This window comes from Phaethon aethereus (genome assembly GCF_964289735.1).
Source record: "Phaethon aethereus genome assembly, chromosome: 4".
NCBI classification, from domain to species: Eukaryota; Metazoa; Chordata; class Aves; order Phaethontiformes; family Phaethontidae; genus Phaethon; species Phaethon aethereus.
The window spans coordinates 13718037-13736983 of record NC_138578.1 but is presented as its reverse complement, the minus strand read 5'-3'; the positions used below and the strand labels follow the sequence as shown (position 1 = coordinate 13736983).

The following is an 18947-nucleotide window of genomic DNA, read 5'->3' as shown; positions in this document are numbered from 1 at the left end:
ATCACTGTGGGTCTCTCACGCGTGTGTGGGGGGATCCGCGCCCACCGCCGCTTCCACTGAAGGTGGCTGTAGCCGTCTGACGGCCGCCCGAAGACGCTCCCCTCATCGCCGCACCCTCCACCAGCCGCCATTTTGCTGCGGGGTGGGGTGTCTCCGCCTCGAACTCCCCCACCGGCCTCCGGGCGGGCGCCGCGCGCCTCGGCCACGCCCTCGCCACGCCCTTCCCGGCCCCGACCGTGGGGCTGGGCTACGGATTGACCCCTCCCTCGGGGCGGGGAGAGGTGGGGCGGCGCGCGCGCCCGCCCGCCCGCCCGTGTTACCGCGGCTGCGCCCCGCCCGTTGCCGCCGCCGCCGCCGCCATGGACAGCGACGAGGAGACGCTGGAGGAGACCGTGGAAGGTACCTGGCCCCGGGGGGGTAGGGGGGGTGCCGGCACCGGCAGGAAGGGGGCGGAGGGAGGCGGCCCCGCGGGCGCCGGGCAGCGCCGGGGGGGAGGGGGGGAGCGCGGGCCGGCGGCGGCCCGAGAGGGGCGCCCGGGGCCGGCGGCAGCGCATGACATCAGCGGGCTTATGCAACGGCCGCGCTGCCGGGCCGCCGCCGCGCACGTGGCGGTGTGTGACCGCCGGCGGGGCGGGGGGGGGGCTGGCGGAGCGGGGGGCAGCGCTGTGGTGTGGGGCCGGGCCTGGCTCCGGTACGGGGCTGCTGCTGCTTCGGCTGGGCAGCCGGGCCGGGCCGGGCCGACCTGGCTTAGGGCAGCCCTCAACCGATACCAGCCCCGGGCTCTTGGCGTAGCTCGGCTACCGCCCGCCGCTGCAGCGCTGGCCCGAGCGTGAGAGCCGGTGGTGACGTTGACTCTGCTCTTAATGTGAAAAAAGGAAAAAAAGAAAAAAAAAAACAACGGTGTTTTGCTGTTTCCTGCGGTGTCCCTCGTGCCAGCGGTGGCACTCAGCCCGCGCTTTCTGCCCTGCGCAGCCGGTGCCCTTCGTGGTCCGCACGGTTGCCCTGCGTTGTGCTTGGGGGGGGGGGCAGCCGCCGCCTCTCCCGCTGCACGGTACCGGGGCCGCGCTGCCCCTTCTCTTCCATGCCCGGTACCGGCACCTGAGCCGCCGTGCAGGCTGCAGACCGCCTGCCCTGTGAAGCCGCGTCCTTCAGCGTGGTGGCAGGGCTTGTGGCAGAGGAGCCCGGAGCTTGGCTAGCTCCTTCGGGGGTGGCTGGTGTGCCGTGGTGAGCACTGCCCGTTGCCGGCGCGCTGGAAGCGAGGGGCGGTAACCGCAGCTGCCTTCGTGCGAGTGCAAAAGGGAAAAGAAAACGGCAGCTGGAGGACGTCACTGTGGCCGTACACATGGGCAGCAGAGCTGGCAGTCGAGTCCCCCGCGTTGGAGCGGGAAGGCCCGTCTCATGGGCAGCGTACACCCTCTCTTGCACCCGCCTTGTACGAGCGGAGAACTGACCCCGTCAGAGTTTTAAAACAGAGGCGCGCGCCTCTGGAAGGCATTGCTGACGGAAGCCTTGGCGCCCAGCGATGCAACTCGACGGCACGCTGCTGTCCTGCGAGGCGTCCAGGAGCGCGGTACGGGTTTGCCTCGTGCGGCTCTCGAGCAAAGCGTGCCGGCTGTACGTAAAAGTGCCCGCTCCCCAGAGGGTCCTCGCCGGGCATAGCCCTGCCGGAAAGGAGCATTCCTGGATTTTCAGCTGTTGGGATTAAGTGCGCAAAGTGAGGAGCTGCTTGCGAGGGGGTGCCAGTAATTCCCATCGTTCGACGGCGGGCTGTTTGTATCTTGTGGCAGGAGGATTAGGCCTCAAAGCACGTTTCTCCGAAGAGGGCATCGAGCACGGCAGCTCAGTTTAGCAACAGATGCGAGCTAAGCAGCTGCTGCTAGGATCTGGATTTATTGCCTAGGTATGTGGTAACGCAGCCCAAGAGGAGTTTGGCTGTGTAAGACGTGGTTTTGAGGGGAGTGAGATTCTTCAAACGCAGGGTGCTGTGGATGAGGTGTGCCCTGGTAGATGTGTCTCCCCCCCCCCCCCCCGGCTCTTCAAATCTATGGGTGACAACTATGTCCTGTGCAGAGTCATAGTTTTGATCCTCATAGCACAGATAAGGCGTTCTGCTGTATCGTGGATTTGCTTAGTGTGTCTGTGGGCTAAGGAAATGAGTTTTTAAAGCGTATGTTATTCAGCAGTGTGTACCAAAGTATGTGTTTTCCTGAGTGACACAGAAGCAGAGTGCTGTTTGGGGGTTTTTGCACTTACCCAAAGGAAGTTAGAACTAGGACAGAAATCAGCATTTTTTTGTTGTTGTTGGGGGGTTGTTGTTGTGTTTTATTGTTGTTATTCCTAAAACATCCATCTGGCATCTTTGTGGCCAGAATCTTCTATTAATGATGCACACTGTCGTGTGATGTCTTCTGTGAAGTAATAGTAATACTGACAGTAAAGGGCTTTCATCTTTTGTTTGTATACATTGGTGTTTTTGGGAAGTGACCCCATCATGCCACATTGTGAGCTAGCCCCTGTTAGTGTAATTCCTTTTCTTGAAAAGTTCATGGTCTGAGCTTAAAAGGAGATCTTGAGAGACCCTTGAAGAAGTAACAAAAGTGAGGTTTTACAATAATTTAAAAATATGTTTAGACATCCTGAGTTTGTTTTCACAAGTGGAGGAGAGAGGCGAGAAAGGGAAGTGGAACACTCTGCTTTGCTCCCACTGAAATAATAAGGACTTTTTCCATTGACTTCGTCTGAAACAGAATTAGAGCCTAAGGCCTCGGCCATATAGGAAAAATTGCATCTATGTAATTAAACTTGAAATTGCTTTTTTCCCCTCTATTGACTAAGAGAGACTGAATGTCTCTTGTTTTGTTGGGGTGGGGGACATTTTAATTTCTTTTCTAATAGGGAAAATCTCTACCATATTAGAAGAATTGGATTCTTTGTGTTACGGCTGAGATTACGACTCTGTATAGAGGCCGTCAGATCACAGCTGACCGTGACAATTCTCTGGGATAGTCTGTATCCTACCATGCAAAAGTCCTGACATGCGTGCTGTGTATAAACATGGCAGCTTTTGTGTTGGGCTTTGCATTCCAGCAAAATCCAGCAAAACTGAGTAATGACAGAGAACAAAGTTGCAAGGTTTTTGTTTGTTGTTGGTTTGGGTTTTCTTTTTTTTTGTAAGTATAATGCCACAATACTTTCAGTTGTGGGGGTTTTTTTTGATCCAAGTGTTTTATAAGTTTTGCTCCTATAGTGAGGGGAAAACTGGTACTGTATTGTTTAGGGTTTGTTAACTTACACCAGTATACCCATCCCATATTGATAAAACTGAAGCCTTTAATTAAAACCATAAATGTTGACATAGTTGTTTTTGTTTTAGAAGAGGTGTTCACATGAGAAATTTCACTGATCTTTTAGTTAAATTGACATAACTGCTAAAACTTTGCCATTCTACAAAAAGGGGTGTCCTGATTGAATGGGAGGGAAAAAAGCCTTTCCTCTGTTTGGAGAGAGCAGCATGCTGCCCTTTCTGTTTTAAAGGTTTCCTCTTCAAAGTTACTAAAAGCCTTTTAGTGAGGCAGCTCCCCTGCCCCCACACACGTTTGCTCTTTTTACTCTGTTACTCCTCTCAGCTTGGACAGTAAGCAGTCTCTGATTTGGTTTTACTAACTTTTTAAGCTTTTAACTCTTTTCAGTGTAGCTTGGACTGGGAACTTAATTTCAGAGCACGGTGATGGTGTGAGGTGGCTGAACTGGAAGCAAAGTGGGGTTGCCACCCCCGAGAGGGGCAGATCGGCTCCCAGCCACCCAGCCCTGCCGTGGCGGTGGGATGTGGGATCAGCCTCCTGAACCAGCAACAAAACAACAAAGGGAAGAATTTTCTGCCAACTTTGTGACTTGTCCTGCTTGCAGAGGGTGCTGGGCGAGTGCCAGAGCAGGCACGAGAGAAACTTTGGGGAGCACGCATGGGAAGGGTGAAGGAGGGCATCTTGGATTAGTTCAAATATCTCACCATTATTTTCTCCTGTACACCTTCTTTCCGGGTGCATTTCCGTACTTAGTGTAACAAGTGCAGGAGATGGGTAATAAACCTGCACGACCTTACTGGGTTACTTTGAGGAACATTCGTTTAGCTCTTTTTATTTTTTCCTTCCTGTATTTTTGTCTGTCTCTGTTCTTTTTTCTTTTTTCTTTTTTAAATGAAATTTTACTTTGAGATAGACAAAGGTTTGGAAATATATCCTGACAAAGTATCCCATGCTGTATGGCATTCTTCTGCTGATCATTCTGGTATTGAAAGTCTAGGGAAGCTCACGTGCCTCATAGGAAAGGGCTTCTTAACCGGATGCTGCCCCACATCCTCACCATGCCCTATCTGTGATGTCCCTGAGGGGCTGGGAAGCATCCCAAGGAAGCAGTAGCTTATGGTGATGCAAGAAGAACACATGGGCGTGCGTGTGCCTTCTGGGTACCCTTGTCCCGCAGAACCCTATGGACCTGTTGCAACCGGGGCATGAATAGATGGACTTCTGAAGCCGCATGGGTGGCTGGCTTTTCCCACTGCTGTCTGCACAGCTTGTCTTCTCTCTGGGCATAGGACTCGAGGTCTGGTAATACTGAAGTGTCTCTTGTTGCCTCTATCAACCTGGGCTGTAATCGCTCCCCCTCACACTGGACTTCTGCCCTTTCCATACATGTATTGAACCTGTTCAGTTTAGGGCAAGTTTGGTCAGGGAAGAGCTTGACCTAGAGCCTGTAGAAGTAGATGTGTGTGCTGTCTCTCATCTCTAATAGGCTTTGTATGCTTCACCAAAGAACTTGGGGAATCAGGGGTCAGTTTTTATTTGGAAATGTGGAAGAACATAAGTATACACTAGCTTTTATTTGTCGGTTTTCATGCAAAATTTATACCTGCCAAAATGTCACCATGGGAGCTTGTTAGACCCGCAGCTGGTGTATCGCTGTGCTGAAAGCAGCCCTGCTGAGCTTGAGCGTCTTCGTTCTGCAGTCGGAGCAATGTTCCGCTGACATAGCGCTAAGGACTCCCAAGTCCACACAGGTAAACTAGACAAGAACAATTGTTTAAAACTCTCTTCTTCCATTTTCTTGTGGCTTTGAAGAGGCAGATAGAGATGCAATACGAGCGTTATTATGCTTTAACTTAATCAGAGTTGACCACTTTTATTCTGTAAAACACAGACCCATGCAGATGAGGATCCATGCGTGTCATCCCTCCACTTTCCCCATGTGCAACAGCTAAAATGGGGAAAATTGATACGGTTAGGAAAGGGAACGGGATGGGGCGATGTAATGTGAAGACATCAGAAAGGCACTGGAGACCAGCATTTAAAATATGAGACAGCAAGTTGAGTGACATCCTGCAAGGGCATGGTATTGTAGATATTACACGCTTTTATCTCTTTAAATTCCTGTGGATGTAGCTACGAGGTGGCGCACCCACATTGTTGTAAGACATGTACTTATCAAAATAAAAAAACAAACTTTGTCTTACTTAGTGGATTAAAGTCTAAATCTATTCTGTTCTCACCAGGAAATACATATGTTAGGTAAAGAATTATAATATTTTTAAGACTTATATTGACAGAAGTTAGATAAGTATGAGCCTTGTTTCTTTTAGAAACATGTCTTTTTGCTTATTCTTCTCTTCTCTGTCCTGGCTCTCATCCCTTTTCTTTTATCCTGACCCTTTTTATTTTTTGTCTTAAGTGAAGCATATTACACAAGTACAGACTTCAGTTGTATTGAACCTCTGATCGCTGTTCCTAACAGAAATGTTTTGATGCGGATTACTGTTTTGTACTAGGGAGCTACTGCATTTCAAGCGTCTACATAATCAGAACAGGTTTGCAATTTTATATGATGTTTAATGTGTTCTTTTGCTCTTTGTCTGCATTTTATTTCAGGGCATCTAGATGATGATGGTTTGCCACATGGATTCTGTACGGTCACCTATTCATCGACAGACAGATTTGAGGGAAACTTTGTGCATGGAGAAAAGAATGGCCGTGGCAAGTTCTTCTTTTTTGATGGAAGGTAGACACTGACACTTTGATTTTTCTTCTATATTCTGCTTTCTGCTTGCAGTGATACAAAACTGATCTACATTGATTGTATGCTGCTGAGTTTCTGGATAAGCTTTCTCATTAAAAACTGTAACTGGAAAGTTTTCTCCACTGCTGCTGTGGCCACACCTTTGTGGGCTTGGGGGCTTTGCGTGTAACATGGTGCCTGGAGTGGTTTCCTGGTGGGAGAATGCAGCTGTGTGAGCTCTTTCAGCACTGTACAAAACTTACAAACTAATTAGAGACCATAATAACTGGGACGTGGTCAGAGCTATTGGAAACCATGCTTGCCAACAACTTGGACTACAAAGTTCAAGTCCATAACTGCAGGTGGAATTCTGTTTGCCTTACAGCCCTGTGCAGACACTGCAGCTGGACTGGGAACTCCCTGTGCCAGACCTCACATACAGATGTAGGACCTTGACAAGAGAGGCTTACCCTCTGCTTGGTCTTGGAGATTGTGTGGTGGTTAAAGGACGGAGTTAGATATGGGTTTATTCCCAGCTCTACCTAATCCTCTGCAGTTTGCTTGTGGCCTGATTTATTTTCAGAAAAGCCCCTGTAGTTTCCTCTCTCTTCGCTGGGAATTGTGACAGTGAAATTGGGCTATTCCATGTCTGTGCATGTGTGTTCTCCTCGGGTCTTCATTATGAACACCTTGTACATCTTCACCCAACTGCAGCATGTCTCTCTGCAGTTGCTCAGAACTTCCTCCAAAGGAGCAGCAGATGTATAAAATGACACGATTCTTCATGGTTTTGCAGCTGTTGGTGGCTCTATGAATAGCAGCCCTTAAACTGACAGTCGTGCCAGGTCTGCTCTCCTCCTGCTCAGTGAACTTCTGAGCAGGAGCAGAGGTATTGTGCTGTCTCAGTGAGTCAGCTCCTTGTCTGTACTTGCCTTTGCAATTACTTCATACTGGGGATTGTGGATTTTTTTCATGAGAAAGATAATATATTTATTCAGTTATGCAGAAACTGATCAGGCCTCCAAGCTTGGATGAAGAAAAATCCCCACTGTTGTTGGTAATGGGCTTATTAAATCTTGTGTGAGTAACTGAAAATCAGTACTGTCCAGCAGCTGACCTCTCTAAAATAGCCCTTTTTTTTTTTTTAAAGTTGGCAGACAGTGTCTCTATGGACACATGTACATAATGTGCTTGTTGATGATCTCAGCAGAGCAGTTGCTGATTGTACTGTCGGAGAAAGTGACCCACTATTTTGCTTGTAGGGCTGCTCCTCCAAGTAATCCAGGGTACTGGCAGTGCTCTGTGGGAAAACTCAGGTTGCTGCTGAGCCTTTTCTGTACTGCTTCAGTGTTGCCAACTCTTCTTTTCTTCTTTTCTTTCTCTTCTTTTTTTTTTTTTTTTTTTATTTTCATAACCCCTGATAAAATGGAACAGTTGACTATTGTATGACTTCAGGAGCTAGCAGAATAAAAAAATATATAAAAATAGTCTATATTGTGGTTTTGGAAAATGGGATATTTTTGTTAACTGCCCTAAGCTTATTTTGATCTAGCTAAAGCAGCCTTAACCGAGCAGTGACTAATTACCAAGGAGGTTGCAATTTACCTAGCTACACCCAGGTAGCAAGAGTAAGTTGCTCTCTGAAGTGGATGGTTCAGGTATCATGACATGTTGCAGGAGGAATGATCTGGCATGAAATAGGACGTGCTGTTTCCGTCAACTGTGCCATGGGCAAGGCTGTTTATGAAGAGAAATGAATCCCCCAAATTTCTCGAAATACCTCTCCTCTTACAGCATTGTGTGCTTCAGTGCAGCAAGTTAGCTGGTTTCAGCATTCCTGGATTTGTTTCCCTCACAGGCTGCTGGTAAAGGCTGACAGCTGAACTGCTGTAGGTCTGTTGTTTGGGAATAGTTGAGTCCTGTCAGGCACTGGACTGGCAGCAATATAAGCATTCTCATTTTTTGAGCATTGGGAAATAGGGTTGGCTGCCTGGCTTCTTTGCCTCAGTCAAAACTTTTTCCTTTATTGGAATAGTTGCCCCCTTCCTGTTGATTGTTTAAGGGAGTGGAAGCCTGGAATGAAATCTCGGTTGTTTTTTCCTCCCCCTTCAAAAGTGCAACAAAGCCTAGCATATTCTTTCAGAGAGAGAAGTTTCACCTCTGGCATACTCCCTGTTTTGGATCTTGTACTTGAGCTTTCATTGGTGCTCAGGTTTGCTGGAGTGTGCTTTGCAAAACACTTTGCGCAACAAGTGCGAGCGCGAGAGCCGTGTTTGGCGCTGAGCTGCAGCTGCAATTCTCTCTTAACTAGAAGCTCTTGTAAACTGACATCTCCCAGAACACAGCAGAGAATGGTTTTATTTTCAGGAAAAAGTTTTCAATGTTCCCATATAGAGGGAAAGGTGGGAGATCAGGGAATGAGGGATTAATGGATCAGGGTCTGTTGATGTAACTCAATACCTGGAAGCACGTTGCAGTAAGTATTGTACCCCCCAACTCTTATCATTGGTTTATACCCTAAATCCCCTCTAGGCCTGATAGATAATGGGAAGACAGTAAATCTGATAAATCAGGACTTCAGTAAAACTTTACATTATCCCAAATATGATAATCTGAGAAGCAAACAGGAAAAGTACAGGCTAGCTCAGGGTTTGTACTAACAAGATTTTGTTTATGCAAGACACAGGAGCTATTTATTCCTCTTTGTGCTGATCAAGTCTTGGTTGCAAGTATTGTGTCTGGCTGCGGATGCCATACTTTGAGAGCTTAAAAAAAAAAGGGAGGTGCGGGGCAGGGAGTAGAACTCCAAAACCTAAGAAATATAGAAATTTTAGAGAACATGGCTTTTTAGGCAAGGTTGAAAGACATGGAATTCTTTCTTCAGGTATCTTTCTGTTGATTTCCTTAGATGATGTGAGAGTAGGAGGAGATGGATCTTTTGGACATTGTTTGGAGCTTAATACAAAGAAAGAAAACCTAGAAATTTGAGTTACAGTAAAAGAACAGCTATTTTTTTCCAGTGCTGAAGCACTGTTGTAATTTAGCAAGTTGTTAACTTCAACTAATACCATTAAAGGTAACGAGAAGGTTTTTTGGTCTGTTTCATTACGTAAACTGGGGGTGGCTGCTTCTTTTAAAGAGTAATCCTACGTGTGGACTCTCTATGTGGTGCCAGCTACAATGACATTCAAATCTGGTGATCTGTGATAAACTAGAGGAGAAAGTGGTGTCATTTATAGTCGAGTAAGTGCACAGATTTCTGGTGGTTCTCTCATCTGCTCTGCTCCTTCCCTTTGCTGTGTTGCCGTAGCTGTCCTTGCAGCTCTGTAGCAACCTGGATCAAGAAATTCATCTGACTGAAAAGTAAAACAGCTTTCCTGCCGCTTCCTGCCCTGCATCTGGTTTGCATTGAGGCTGTGTGAGCATTGCTGTGGGACAACACACGGCGTGAGGGAAGGAGCTGTTTAAAACAGTATTGCTGTGAAGGGAGCTGTGAAAACACAAAAGCTGAAGTCTTGTTTCTAAACACACTGTCTGTCATGGATAATGTACCTTCTTCTACGGTAGTGTATTTTCCTATGGGAACCTCCGCCAGCTTGCCAAAGTTATGTAAAAACAGAGAGTGAAGCTTTAGAAGCCAAAAAGTTAATTCTGGGAAAACATTCCTTCCGCAACTCTTGAAAATATGTTTTTTAAAAGTTTTGTAAGACGTGTAGAGTCATGTGCTCTCAGACGCTGTTTGGGCTTATACCTTAGAAGTCTGTGTCAGAAAAAGAATTATGCAGTGAAAGTATGTATACTGCAGCTGGCTGTTAGCTGAATACGCTGGGCTAAAATCTACACAGTCTGTATTTACTTATGCTAGTTCTAACCTGAGAAAGAAATAGCTGAGTAGATCCTCTTTTACAGTTATGCTTTCATTCTGTGTAGTTTCTCTCAGCAGCCTTTTTGAAGAAAGGAAGCAAAGCAGATTGCAAGATACTACCGGGCCCCTTCTAAAGGGTTTGCAAGACAAAACTGAAGTGAAATGTTTCTTTGTTCAAATCCAAGTGCAGCACTAGTTCAGTTTGATCGGCTGTGTTCCATTTTAATAGAAATACATGAAAAATGACAGTGCTTTTAGGGACTCCGGTACAGATTGCTGCGAAGTGTATCGCTAGGGAGCTGACACCGGATGGGTAGCAGGTTGCAGTTTGTGCCCTGTTGCGGTCCACCTGTACGATGGCTCAATTTCATCTCACCAGGGAGATGTCAGTCAAGATCCAGACGTAGGAGGTAGAAAATCCTAATATGAGAGCAGCCTGCTTGAGCAATAATTTCTTCTTTGACCATGAGCATCCATTTGTTGCTGTAATTTGCTACCCCAGCCTATAAAAAAAAAAAAAGCTCAGCAGTGCAATTTAGATGAATAATGTGTGCTGATGCAGCGCACCCTGGTGAAAGGACAGCGTAAGTTGCTTTCTGCCTTTGGAGGTCTGTAGAAAACAGTTTGGTTTTCATCTTTGCTTTCCAGGGAGATCAGATTTATCTTCCTACTCCCCTTCCCCTTGTTCCCCCTCAAATTTGGTTGAAACTAGCAAACACGTCAGAGTTTCAGACATGGGGGATAGTGATGCCTGGCAGGGGACGGAGGAGAGATGCTGGAAGCAGTGTCTCAGCGAGGGAGCCCCGGCAGCCGCCGCTGAGCCTTTCAGCGTACCTTTCAGTCCGCCCGCGCATAGCTCTGCCCCGCAACAGCCTGGGCTCTTGGAGAGAGGCCACCGACAAAATGGAGAAAAGCTGTGATTGTTGCAGTGGTGGTGTGTGTTTTGGGGAGGGTTGTAGGGTACCCAGCAATGGCAAACCAGGTATCAACAGTTACCTCCTCCTAGGACCTGACTTTCTTGAATGTTTCCCTTCAGCCTCTCTGTACCGACAATATGTAGAATGATGAGCAGAGAAGGGGTTGGCCGGTGCCTCGTGTCACGGCTTTGAGTTCACCTCTTAGAAAGGTGGATAGTCTTCCACTGCTGTTTTCTTTCTCTCTCTACCAGCACCTTGGAAGGGTACTACGTTGATGATGCCCTGCAAGGCCAGGGAATCTACACTTATGAGGATGGAGTGGTCCTTCATGGCACATATGTGGATGGAGAGCTGAATGGACCAGCCCAGGAGTATGACAGTGACGGGCGGCTGATATTCAAAGGGCAGTATAAAGACAACATTCGACATGGAGTTTGTTGGATTTATTACCCGGTAAGCTTGACCACCTGCTCTCTTTATTGCAGAATAGTACCATTATGTATCTGTCTTTTCTTCCTAGCTGAAAAAAAACCATGCAGCATGACCCAGATATCAAACAGTCAACACAAAAATCTGGGTGGAAGTTCTGTGCCTTCTGGTTTTGGATAATCCAACATATGGCTGAACCTTTTTGGTGTTGAATGTTTGTCCGGTAGACGGGATTCAACAAGGCTGCGAGCTACCTCCGCTATTTTCATCTTCCAGGGAACTCAGCCCCTTGGAAGTGCATTTATGTGTGTCTTCTCGGGAAGGCTGAGCCAGTAATTTTGCCACTTTGTAGTGCTGACTGCAGGTGAAGAGCGTGGGAGCCCTGCAAGCTATTGCAACCTGCTGCCCTTATTTAACTAGGAGGAGAGACTTTGTCCATTGCTGCAGGGTGTGTTGTGAAGTCTGGCTTCCCTCAACAAATCAGATGTAACTTTTTTTAAAAATTTTGATTCCTATTCAGCCTTACACAGTACTCTAGACTTGAACCTTTCAATCTTTACCTTGTGCTGAGGAGGGGGAAACATCTGCATGTCATTAAGCTGCTGGTCAAAACCCAATGTATTTCTGCACTGTTGCACATACTTTAGTTGCAGATTCATTTCAAATGCTCACCATTGGCTGTTCTTTTTATTTGCTGGTTTTCACTATTGCCATTAAGCATGTGTTAGAATCAACAAATGCTTCGGGTACTGTTGTGGTTTAACCGCAGCTGTCAGCTAAGCCCCACACAGCCACTTTCTCACTCCCTCCTGGTGGGATGGGGGAGAGAATTGGAAGAGCAAAAGTGAGAAAACTCAATGGCTTGAGATAAAGATGCTTTAATAGGCAAAGCAAAAGCCGCACATGCAAACAAAGCAAAACAAGGAATTCATTCGCCACTTCCCATCCGCAGGCAGGTGTTCAGCCATCTCCAGGAGAGCAGGGCTCCATCATGTGTAACAGTTACTTGGGAAGACAAATGCCAGCACCCCGAAGGTCCCCCACCCTTCCCTCTTCTTCTGCCAGCTTTATACGCTGAGCATGATGTCACATGGTGTGGAATATCCCTTTGGCCAGTTGGGGTCCGTTGTCCTGGCTGTGTCCCTTCCCAACTTCTTGTGAAAGTCTACTCACTGGTGGGGTGGGGTGAGAAGCAGAAAAGGCCTTGACTCTGCGTAAGCACTGCTCAGCAATAACTAAAACATCCCTGTGTAATCAACACTGTTTTCAGCACAAAGCCAAAACATAGGCCCCTGCTAGCTACTATGAAGAAAATTAACTCTATCCCAGCCAAAACCAGCACATGTATGCTGCCAAACAAGTAGCAGTTTTTCAATACTAGTGTATAAAATACACACAGCTGACCCTTCATGTCATGTCTCCTGTTTCATTTTCCAGCTGGCAAAGTGTTGCTGTACCTTCTGGAAATGTGGATATTTAGAGGTTGCTGATCATTATCATCTTGCCTGACTAAAGGATGCAAGGTGTTTCAAAAAAACCTTTGCTATGGAAGCAATTGTTTATGCATGGTTCTGTGCATGATGCTATGTGCACAGATAAATTTTTGCCCAGACTTAAGGTTCCCTGTTCCTTACTACTGTATGTTTGAAGCTCTTTCATCCTTGGAGTTGAACAAAATGGCACCACTCTGAAGTAGAGTCTGTGTGCAGCGATCTTGATCTAAACCAGTCTGTTTCCACATCACACCTACTGTTTTTGCTCCAGGGCATTATTTGAAGATGTTTCCTTGTCCTTTTTGAAACAAACACCTGAAGTCATTAGACCTGTGCTAATCTATGCATCTCATTCTGCAATTCCCTAAATAGACCTAACCGGAGTTGCAGGCAAATCACAGATGGCAAAGCCCAGGGCTAAAATGTGTAACACTTAGAGAGGAAAAGCATTGCTGATGATGGCTTTCAGCAAACAGTTGTTTTCATCGAGTATGACCTGACATTGTGGAGGGTGCTGGTGACAGAGACACTCTCCAGTTGTCCAGCAAATCTTTTTCTTTTCTTCTTTTTTTTTAATAGGCTCAAGTCTTTTGATGTACTGAGAATTAGCAGTGAGCAAGGCGTGTTTTAATTTTTTGTTTCCTCCAGCACAATATCTTACTACGAAAACTCAGACAAAGTTTGCGTGTGGCTTTGGGCCTTGGTCCACAGGCTCTTCGTATAAAAATTTTGTCAATTGAAGCTCAGTATTTGTGTCATATGGAAGGAAAGACCGTGGGTTTTGCCTATTTCAAACAACATAGAAAAACCCATTAATTTCTTTTATCAGTTTTATCCTGACTGGAATGACTTCACCCAGCTTCTTCATGTCTCTGTTTCTCACTCGTTTTCATGCTCTCACATCTGAACTCTACTGCAGCTTAGATTGCTGCTTTAAAAAAATGGGGAAAATATTTTTCATTTACTGAAGATAGTAAAGTATGACTAAATGCTCTGCCTTTTCTTTCTTGTCCGTGCTTTCAGGATGGAGGCAGCCTTGTGGGAGAAGTGAATGAAGAAGGGGAGATGACTGGAGAGAAAATAGCCTATGTGTACCCTGATGGAAAGACTGCATATTCTGGACGGTTCATAGATGGAGAAATGATAGAAGCAAAACTGGCAACTCTGACATCTGTAGAGGATGGGAAACCTCAGTTTGAAGTCGTACCAGGCAGTAAGTTCAGCTACCAGAGAAACTTGTATTCTCACTACCATGTCTTTGCTGCAAACGGCTTGGTTTCTATAACGTTCCCCATTAGAGACTGTAAAGGCTGGCCGTGATATGTCTGTTAGCGAGAAACCTTTTTTCTAAACTCTAAAGGCTGGACAGAAAGGCATGTGGAGCGATTCCTTTGCTCTGGGAACAAGTGGGAAGTGACCCATCGGGTGTTGCCGCTGAATTGCATTTCATAAACCTTCTCTCGCATGCTCACGGGCGCAGTCCTGCTCATCGCAGGACTCACCGTTGCCATCTGCACCAGTGTGAAAACCTGCTTAACCACGTTACTGCTGGCACAGATACAGGCTTTGTTTTGTTAGTAAAATAACTAAAAGTGAAGAGGGAAGTCACGGTTTGGTTGTTGCTCTGCCAGTTGGGTTTGTGCAAGTGAATGTTAGCACTGTGAATATTCCGGCATCTGCGTTACAGGGCTGAAAGGACACAGGGGTTGGAATTAGTGAACTAGATTCAGTAGTTGTGTAACAGTCTGATTCACCAACAACCTTCAGTCTGACTAGTCCTGCTGATAGAAAGTGGCTATGAAATGTTTGGGGTCAGGGTGGTGTCCTCGACCCACGTAGCCAGTGCTCCTTCTGCAGGGCAGTGATGCCTTGGGCCTATAGTTCTGGAGTAGTTTTGTTGCTCTGAGGCGTATGTGATGTTTTGGAGGTGAGCGGGTTAAGCTGCTGGCACGGCCATGAGTGTTAAACAGGGACTGTGCTAACACGTTTACTGTTTTGCCAGCAAAGAGTGTCTTATTCAATATCAAATTAGAACATAAAACTTAGCAAAAAGGCGTCGAGAAGCAAATGCATGTAACACTTTATTTTTTAAATCTCTCAGTTGCGATAGCAAATTGAAATGTAACTTGAAAAGGTAGCTTCTGAGAGGGTACAGTTGTGCTTTGTAAATAGGATTGAATTATGCTCTGGAGGAAGCTGCCTTCAGCCAGAACACATCTTGGACACTAGGGACAATGGCCTTTTATCAAACATTGGAATACTGTGTTTTGGGGGTTTTTTCCCATCTTGTTTCCACACGCACCTTAACCTATCTCCCAGATAGTCCTCTGGCAGTGGATTGGAGAGGGATGTAAGGACGTGATTAGAGCTGTACCACCAAGTTGCTTATTAATGTCAGGAAGTAAATAACTATAGCAAGTGTACTTTAGTGTGTACCCTATCTTCTGGCTGAAGTATCTTCAGGATTTCGACTAGAAAACATTTCATATTTGAATTAGTCCAAGATTTTTTTTATCACTAATGTGTCATTGAATAAGTTCTTTCACATTTTGCTTTACTTTTTAATTTTAGTTAGAGACTCTGGGAGGGTCAGTTTTGAAAGACTGTCCAGTCCTTTAAAAGTTGGTAGTTTGAAGAGCATATATATCAACTTTTTGTGATAATACTGCTACTCTAGTATGTTGAGGGAAAAAGATAATCAAGAAACAGGATCTCACTTCTCACTGAAAAACTTTTCCTGGTGCAGTTCTATTTAATACCTTTTTTTGGAAGCATAACATTTATTTCTTGCAGTCATTAAAATTTAATTTTTGAATGTCTTGATTAAGTTAAGGGTTGCATGCTTTCAGTACTGTCAATTAGTTTATTTCCTTTGTTGATTTATGGTTGTTTTGGGTTTTTTTTAGGCCCAGTGTACACTTTTGACAAATCTACTTCATCCTGCATTTCTACAAATGCACTTCTTCCTGATCCTTATGAGTCAGAGAGGTAGGCTTTTTTTCTTCTCCCCTCTTTCAATATTGTCCATATTTCTTTGCTGTTACATATTTGGGGCCTAATTTTGCAAACCTTTCGTCATTTAAGGTTTAAAAAAAAAAGTATGTAAGTGTTTGTGAAATGGAACCCATTACTGCACATCAGTCAGCATTTGACTTGATTGAATTTCCTTCTGACTTGCACAATGAAATTGCACTCTAGTGGATAGAACACAGCAATACTTTTTAAGAGATTAAACTAGGATAATTTCTTAACATTTCAAAGACGTGTTCAGTCAAGTCCTGGACTCCGCTAATCCACTAAACCCACATCTACAACATTCTGAGCAAAAAAAGTACGCTGTTCCCTATTTTCTAGACCTGTAACTAGCTTCAGGTTGTAGTGTGCCGCATTCAATGCATCTCGCTGAATGGCATGAGTTGTGCAAAGTTTTCTTCCCTCCTTACAGATTTAGCAAAGTGGGAAGAGTAAATCAGCAAGCTGGAGGAAAGTGAGATACAGTTTGTGACAACCCTGTAATGTCAAAACACGTTCCTCAGCAATTGTCTCATCGTAGTCAGTCGTGGTATCTCTTTCATGGCTATTTCACAATTACACTTCTTACCTAGACTTTTAAGAGGCCTTGCTCTGTAGACACCTCGATTGTAGTCCTTTTCTGATACTCTGAAATATCTAAATAAGTGATTAGTAAAATGCTGGCATTAATTTGCATCAAGTGCTTGAAGATCTAGGACTTCACCTTGAAAACTCTTGCTCATCTGTGCACGTACACACCAGCAACCTCAGCTGTACATGGTGTGTACATGGGGACCTCTGGGATTCTGGTATGTTATTGAGGGTGTTCCTGCATTGAAGCCATCATTGAGGAGTAATAGTAGATTGGCACTTAAAAAATAATTTCAAACTATTAGAGAAATTCAGCCCCTACTTCTCACCAAATCTCCATTTCGCCAAAATAGAGAGAATATAGGGAGGAGAGAGAGGAGAAGGAACTGCATGTTGAGGTTTTGAATTATTATTATTAGTTTTATTATAATATTGAAGTCTTTATGCCAGTAGTGTTGTGATACTACTTCTTGAAAATGAAAACTGGTCAATCACTAATTCCATGCCCTTTTCCCCTTGTAGGGTGTATGTTGATGTCTCGCTCATTTCCAGTGCTGGAGAAGGATTATTTTCGAAAATAGCAGCAGAAGCCAGTACAGTTATGTCCTTTTACAATGGAGTGCGAATTACACACCAGGAGGTAAAGGAGAGAAAAAAGTCAGTCTGAATTTTCATGGCTCCTTCTGAAATCGTCTTCTTATAGCAGAATTTTACAACCACCCCCTGCTCACCCTTAAGATCTAATATGATGGAGTTTATTGAAAGAAAGTGCATGTACACCTATGTATATATAAAAAAAAAAAGTGGTGGGTGGTTTGTTGTTTTTTAGTGACTTACACAGAGGAAAAGCTTTAGTTGCATATATTTGAATGTTTGCTTTCAAACTGCTGGCAAAGTTGACACCTCCACACACACACACTGGATTTTTGCCTTGCAAACTAGGTAGACAGCAGAGACTGGGCCCTCAATGGAAATACAATATCCCTGGATGATGAAACAGTCATAGACGTGCCAGAGCCCTACAACCACGCCGCCAAGTACTGTGCCTCGCTGGGGCATAAGGCCAACCATTCTTTCACTCCTAACTGCATCTATGACCCGTAAGTAGAGTCCTGTGTTTCGGAGCAGAAGCCGCAGCCCGGCAGTCTGGGCTCACAGGGTGTTTCTGGGCAGCAGAATGAGGAGCGGCCGGGGGGGCTGGGAGTAGTGGGTCCAGGCACTGGAGGAGTCCCTGCCCACCTGGGCCGAGTTGGAAACTGGCTGGCATTGCGGGTGCTTGATGTTTCTTGGGGCTTACACCATGGAGTGTCTTGAAGTTTGCAACTGCGTTAATTTTGTCATGAGCTTTAGGAGCTGCCTCTTGATTCTGAAATGCATAAGCACAGCTCTCTAAATCCTAGCGTGGGTAGGACTGCACCATAGTTGCTGAACTACTTGACCAGCACCTTCAAATGTGTTGTCATTTCTGATACTCATAAACTTAGCATCTTGCTGCTCTGCAGTTGGTGCAGAGCACTAGGAAACTTTTGATGTATAGATATGTTCAAAGGTATAAAAATTTTTTTATACCAATGTATAAACAGAGAGACCTGTGGAAATATAGATGAAGAAAATAGTTTTTCTTCATTATATAAGCCAGTTCCCTTTACTGCAGGACTGTGGGGGAAGATGTACAAAAGTATGTTATGACTGTTTGGCAAGTAACCTGTGCTGAGGAAATTAAGATGAGCAATTTCCCATGCTCTCCATTCTCTCATAATCTATACTGTTTTCCGGTCATGAGGATGTTTACCACTGCAAGCCCAAGGCATGTGGCAGTGATTAACTTTGGTTGTTTTTAATAAATAAATAAAACAATGTTGCAGGACTGCTGAAAAACCTCAAATTAGAATAGAGCTACACCAAGCTGGTTTAATATAGTGATATCTTTGCCCTTATTACTTAAGTCTTCATAAGGTTGTCTCAAAGCAATCTACTCATCTGATAGCAGTTTATGTGATATTACTCTGAACTGTGAGTGACTTCTGAAACTATAAAAGGGGCCAACAGAGCCTGTGATTGGCGGCTAAGCCTAGCAAGGGTGTTTATTTTTTGTCTAGGTTTGTTCATCCTCGTTTTGGGCCTATCAAGTGTATCCGCACCATCAGGGCTGTGGAGAAGGATGAAGAATTAACAGTGGCTTACGGATACGATCACAACCCCGTTGGGCAAAACGGACCAGAAGCACCGGAGTGGTACCAGCTGGAACTGAAAGCTTTCCAGGCTGCTCAGCAAAAGTGAAATGGGAGCTCCTTCTCCATTCAGCAAACTGAAATAGAAACTTGGATCTATGCACTACCTTTATACCGAAAACTGGACAACCAGGGATTGTTCATGCTGTTGCATCATAACTTTGCATTCTGTGTTAAGAGATAAGTTTCTTGCATACTAACTAGGTTTGACTGTGTTACTCATAGCAGATTTAAAATTAGCTAGCGTTGCACCAGTCTTATCTGGAGAAATTATTTAATATTCTATACAAGACGTGATATTCTTTGGTAGCTTCTGCTTTTGCACCATATGCAAAGATGCCAAAAGACTAGACAGAAAACTAAA

At 45.2% G+C, this 18947-nt stretch overlaps 1 protein-coding gene across 2 annotated transcripts; it reads left to right on the top strand.

Annotated features, from left to right (window-relative positions):
* Positions 1 to 359: 359 nt before the first annotated feature.
* SETD7 (SET domain containing 7, histone lysine methyltransferase) lies at positions 360 to 18632 on the top strand (the record flags this gene model as incomplete). Of its 2 annotated transcripts, none has more annotated exons than XM_081998682.1 (8): positions 360 to 399; positions 5919 to 6048; positions 11079 to 11280; positions 13773 to 13962; positions 15656 to 15737; positions 16875 to 16992; positions 17295 to 17452; positions 18452 to 18632. In XM_081998682.1, 8 exons carry the CDS (start codon positions 360 to 362, stop codon positions 18630 to 18632), a joined length of 1101 nt encoding a protein of 366 aa, XP_081854808.1. The 2 variants fall into 2 exon arrangements, with proteins under 2 accessions (XP_081854808.1, XP_081854807.1); XM_081998681.1 differs by having other exon boundaries at positions 16875 to 17007.
* Between the last annotated feature and the right edge of the window lie 315 nt (positions 18633 to 18947).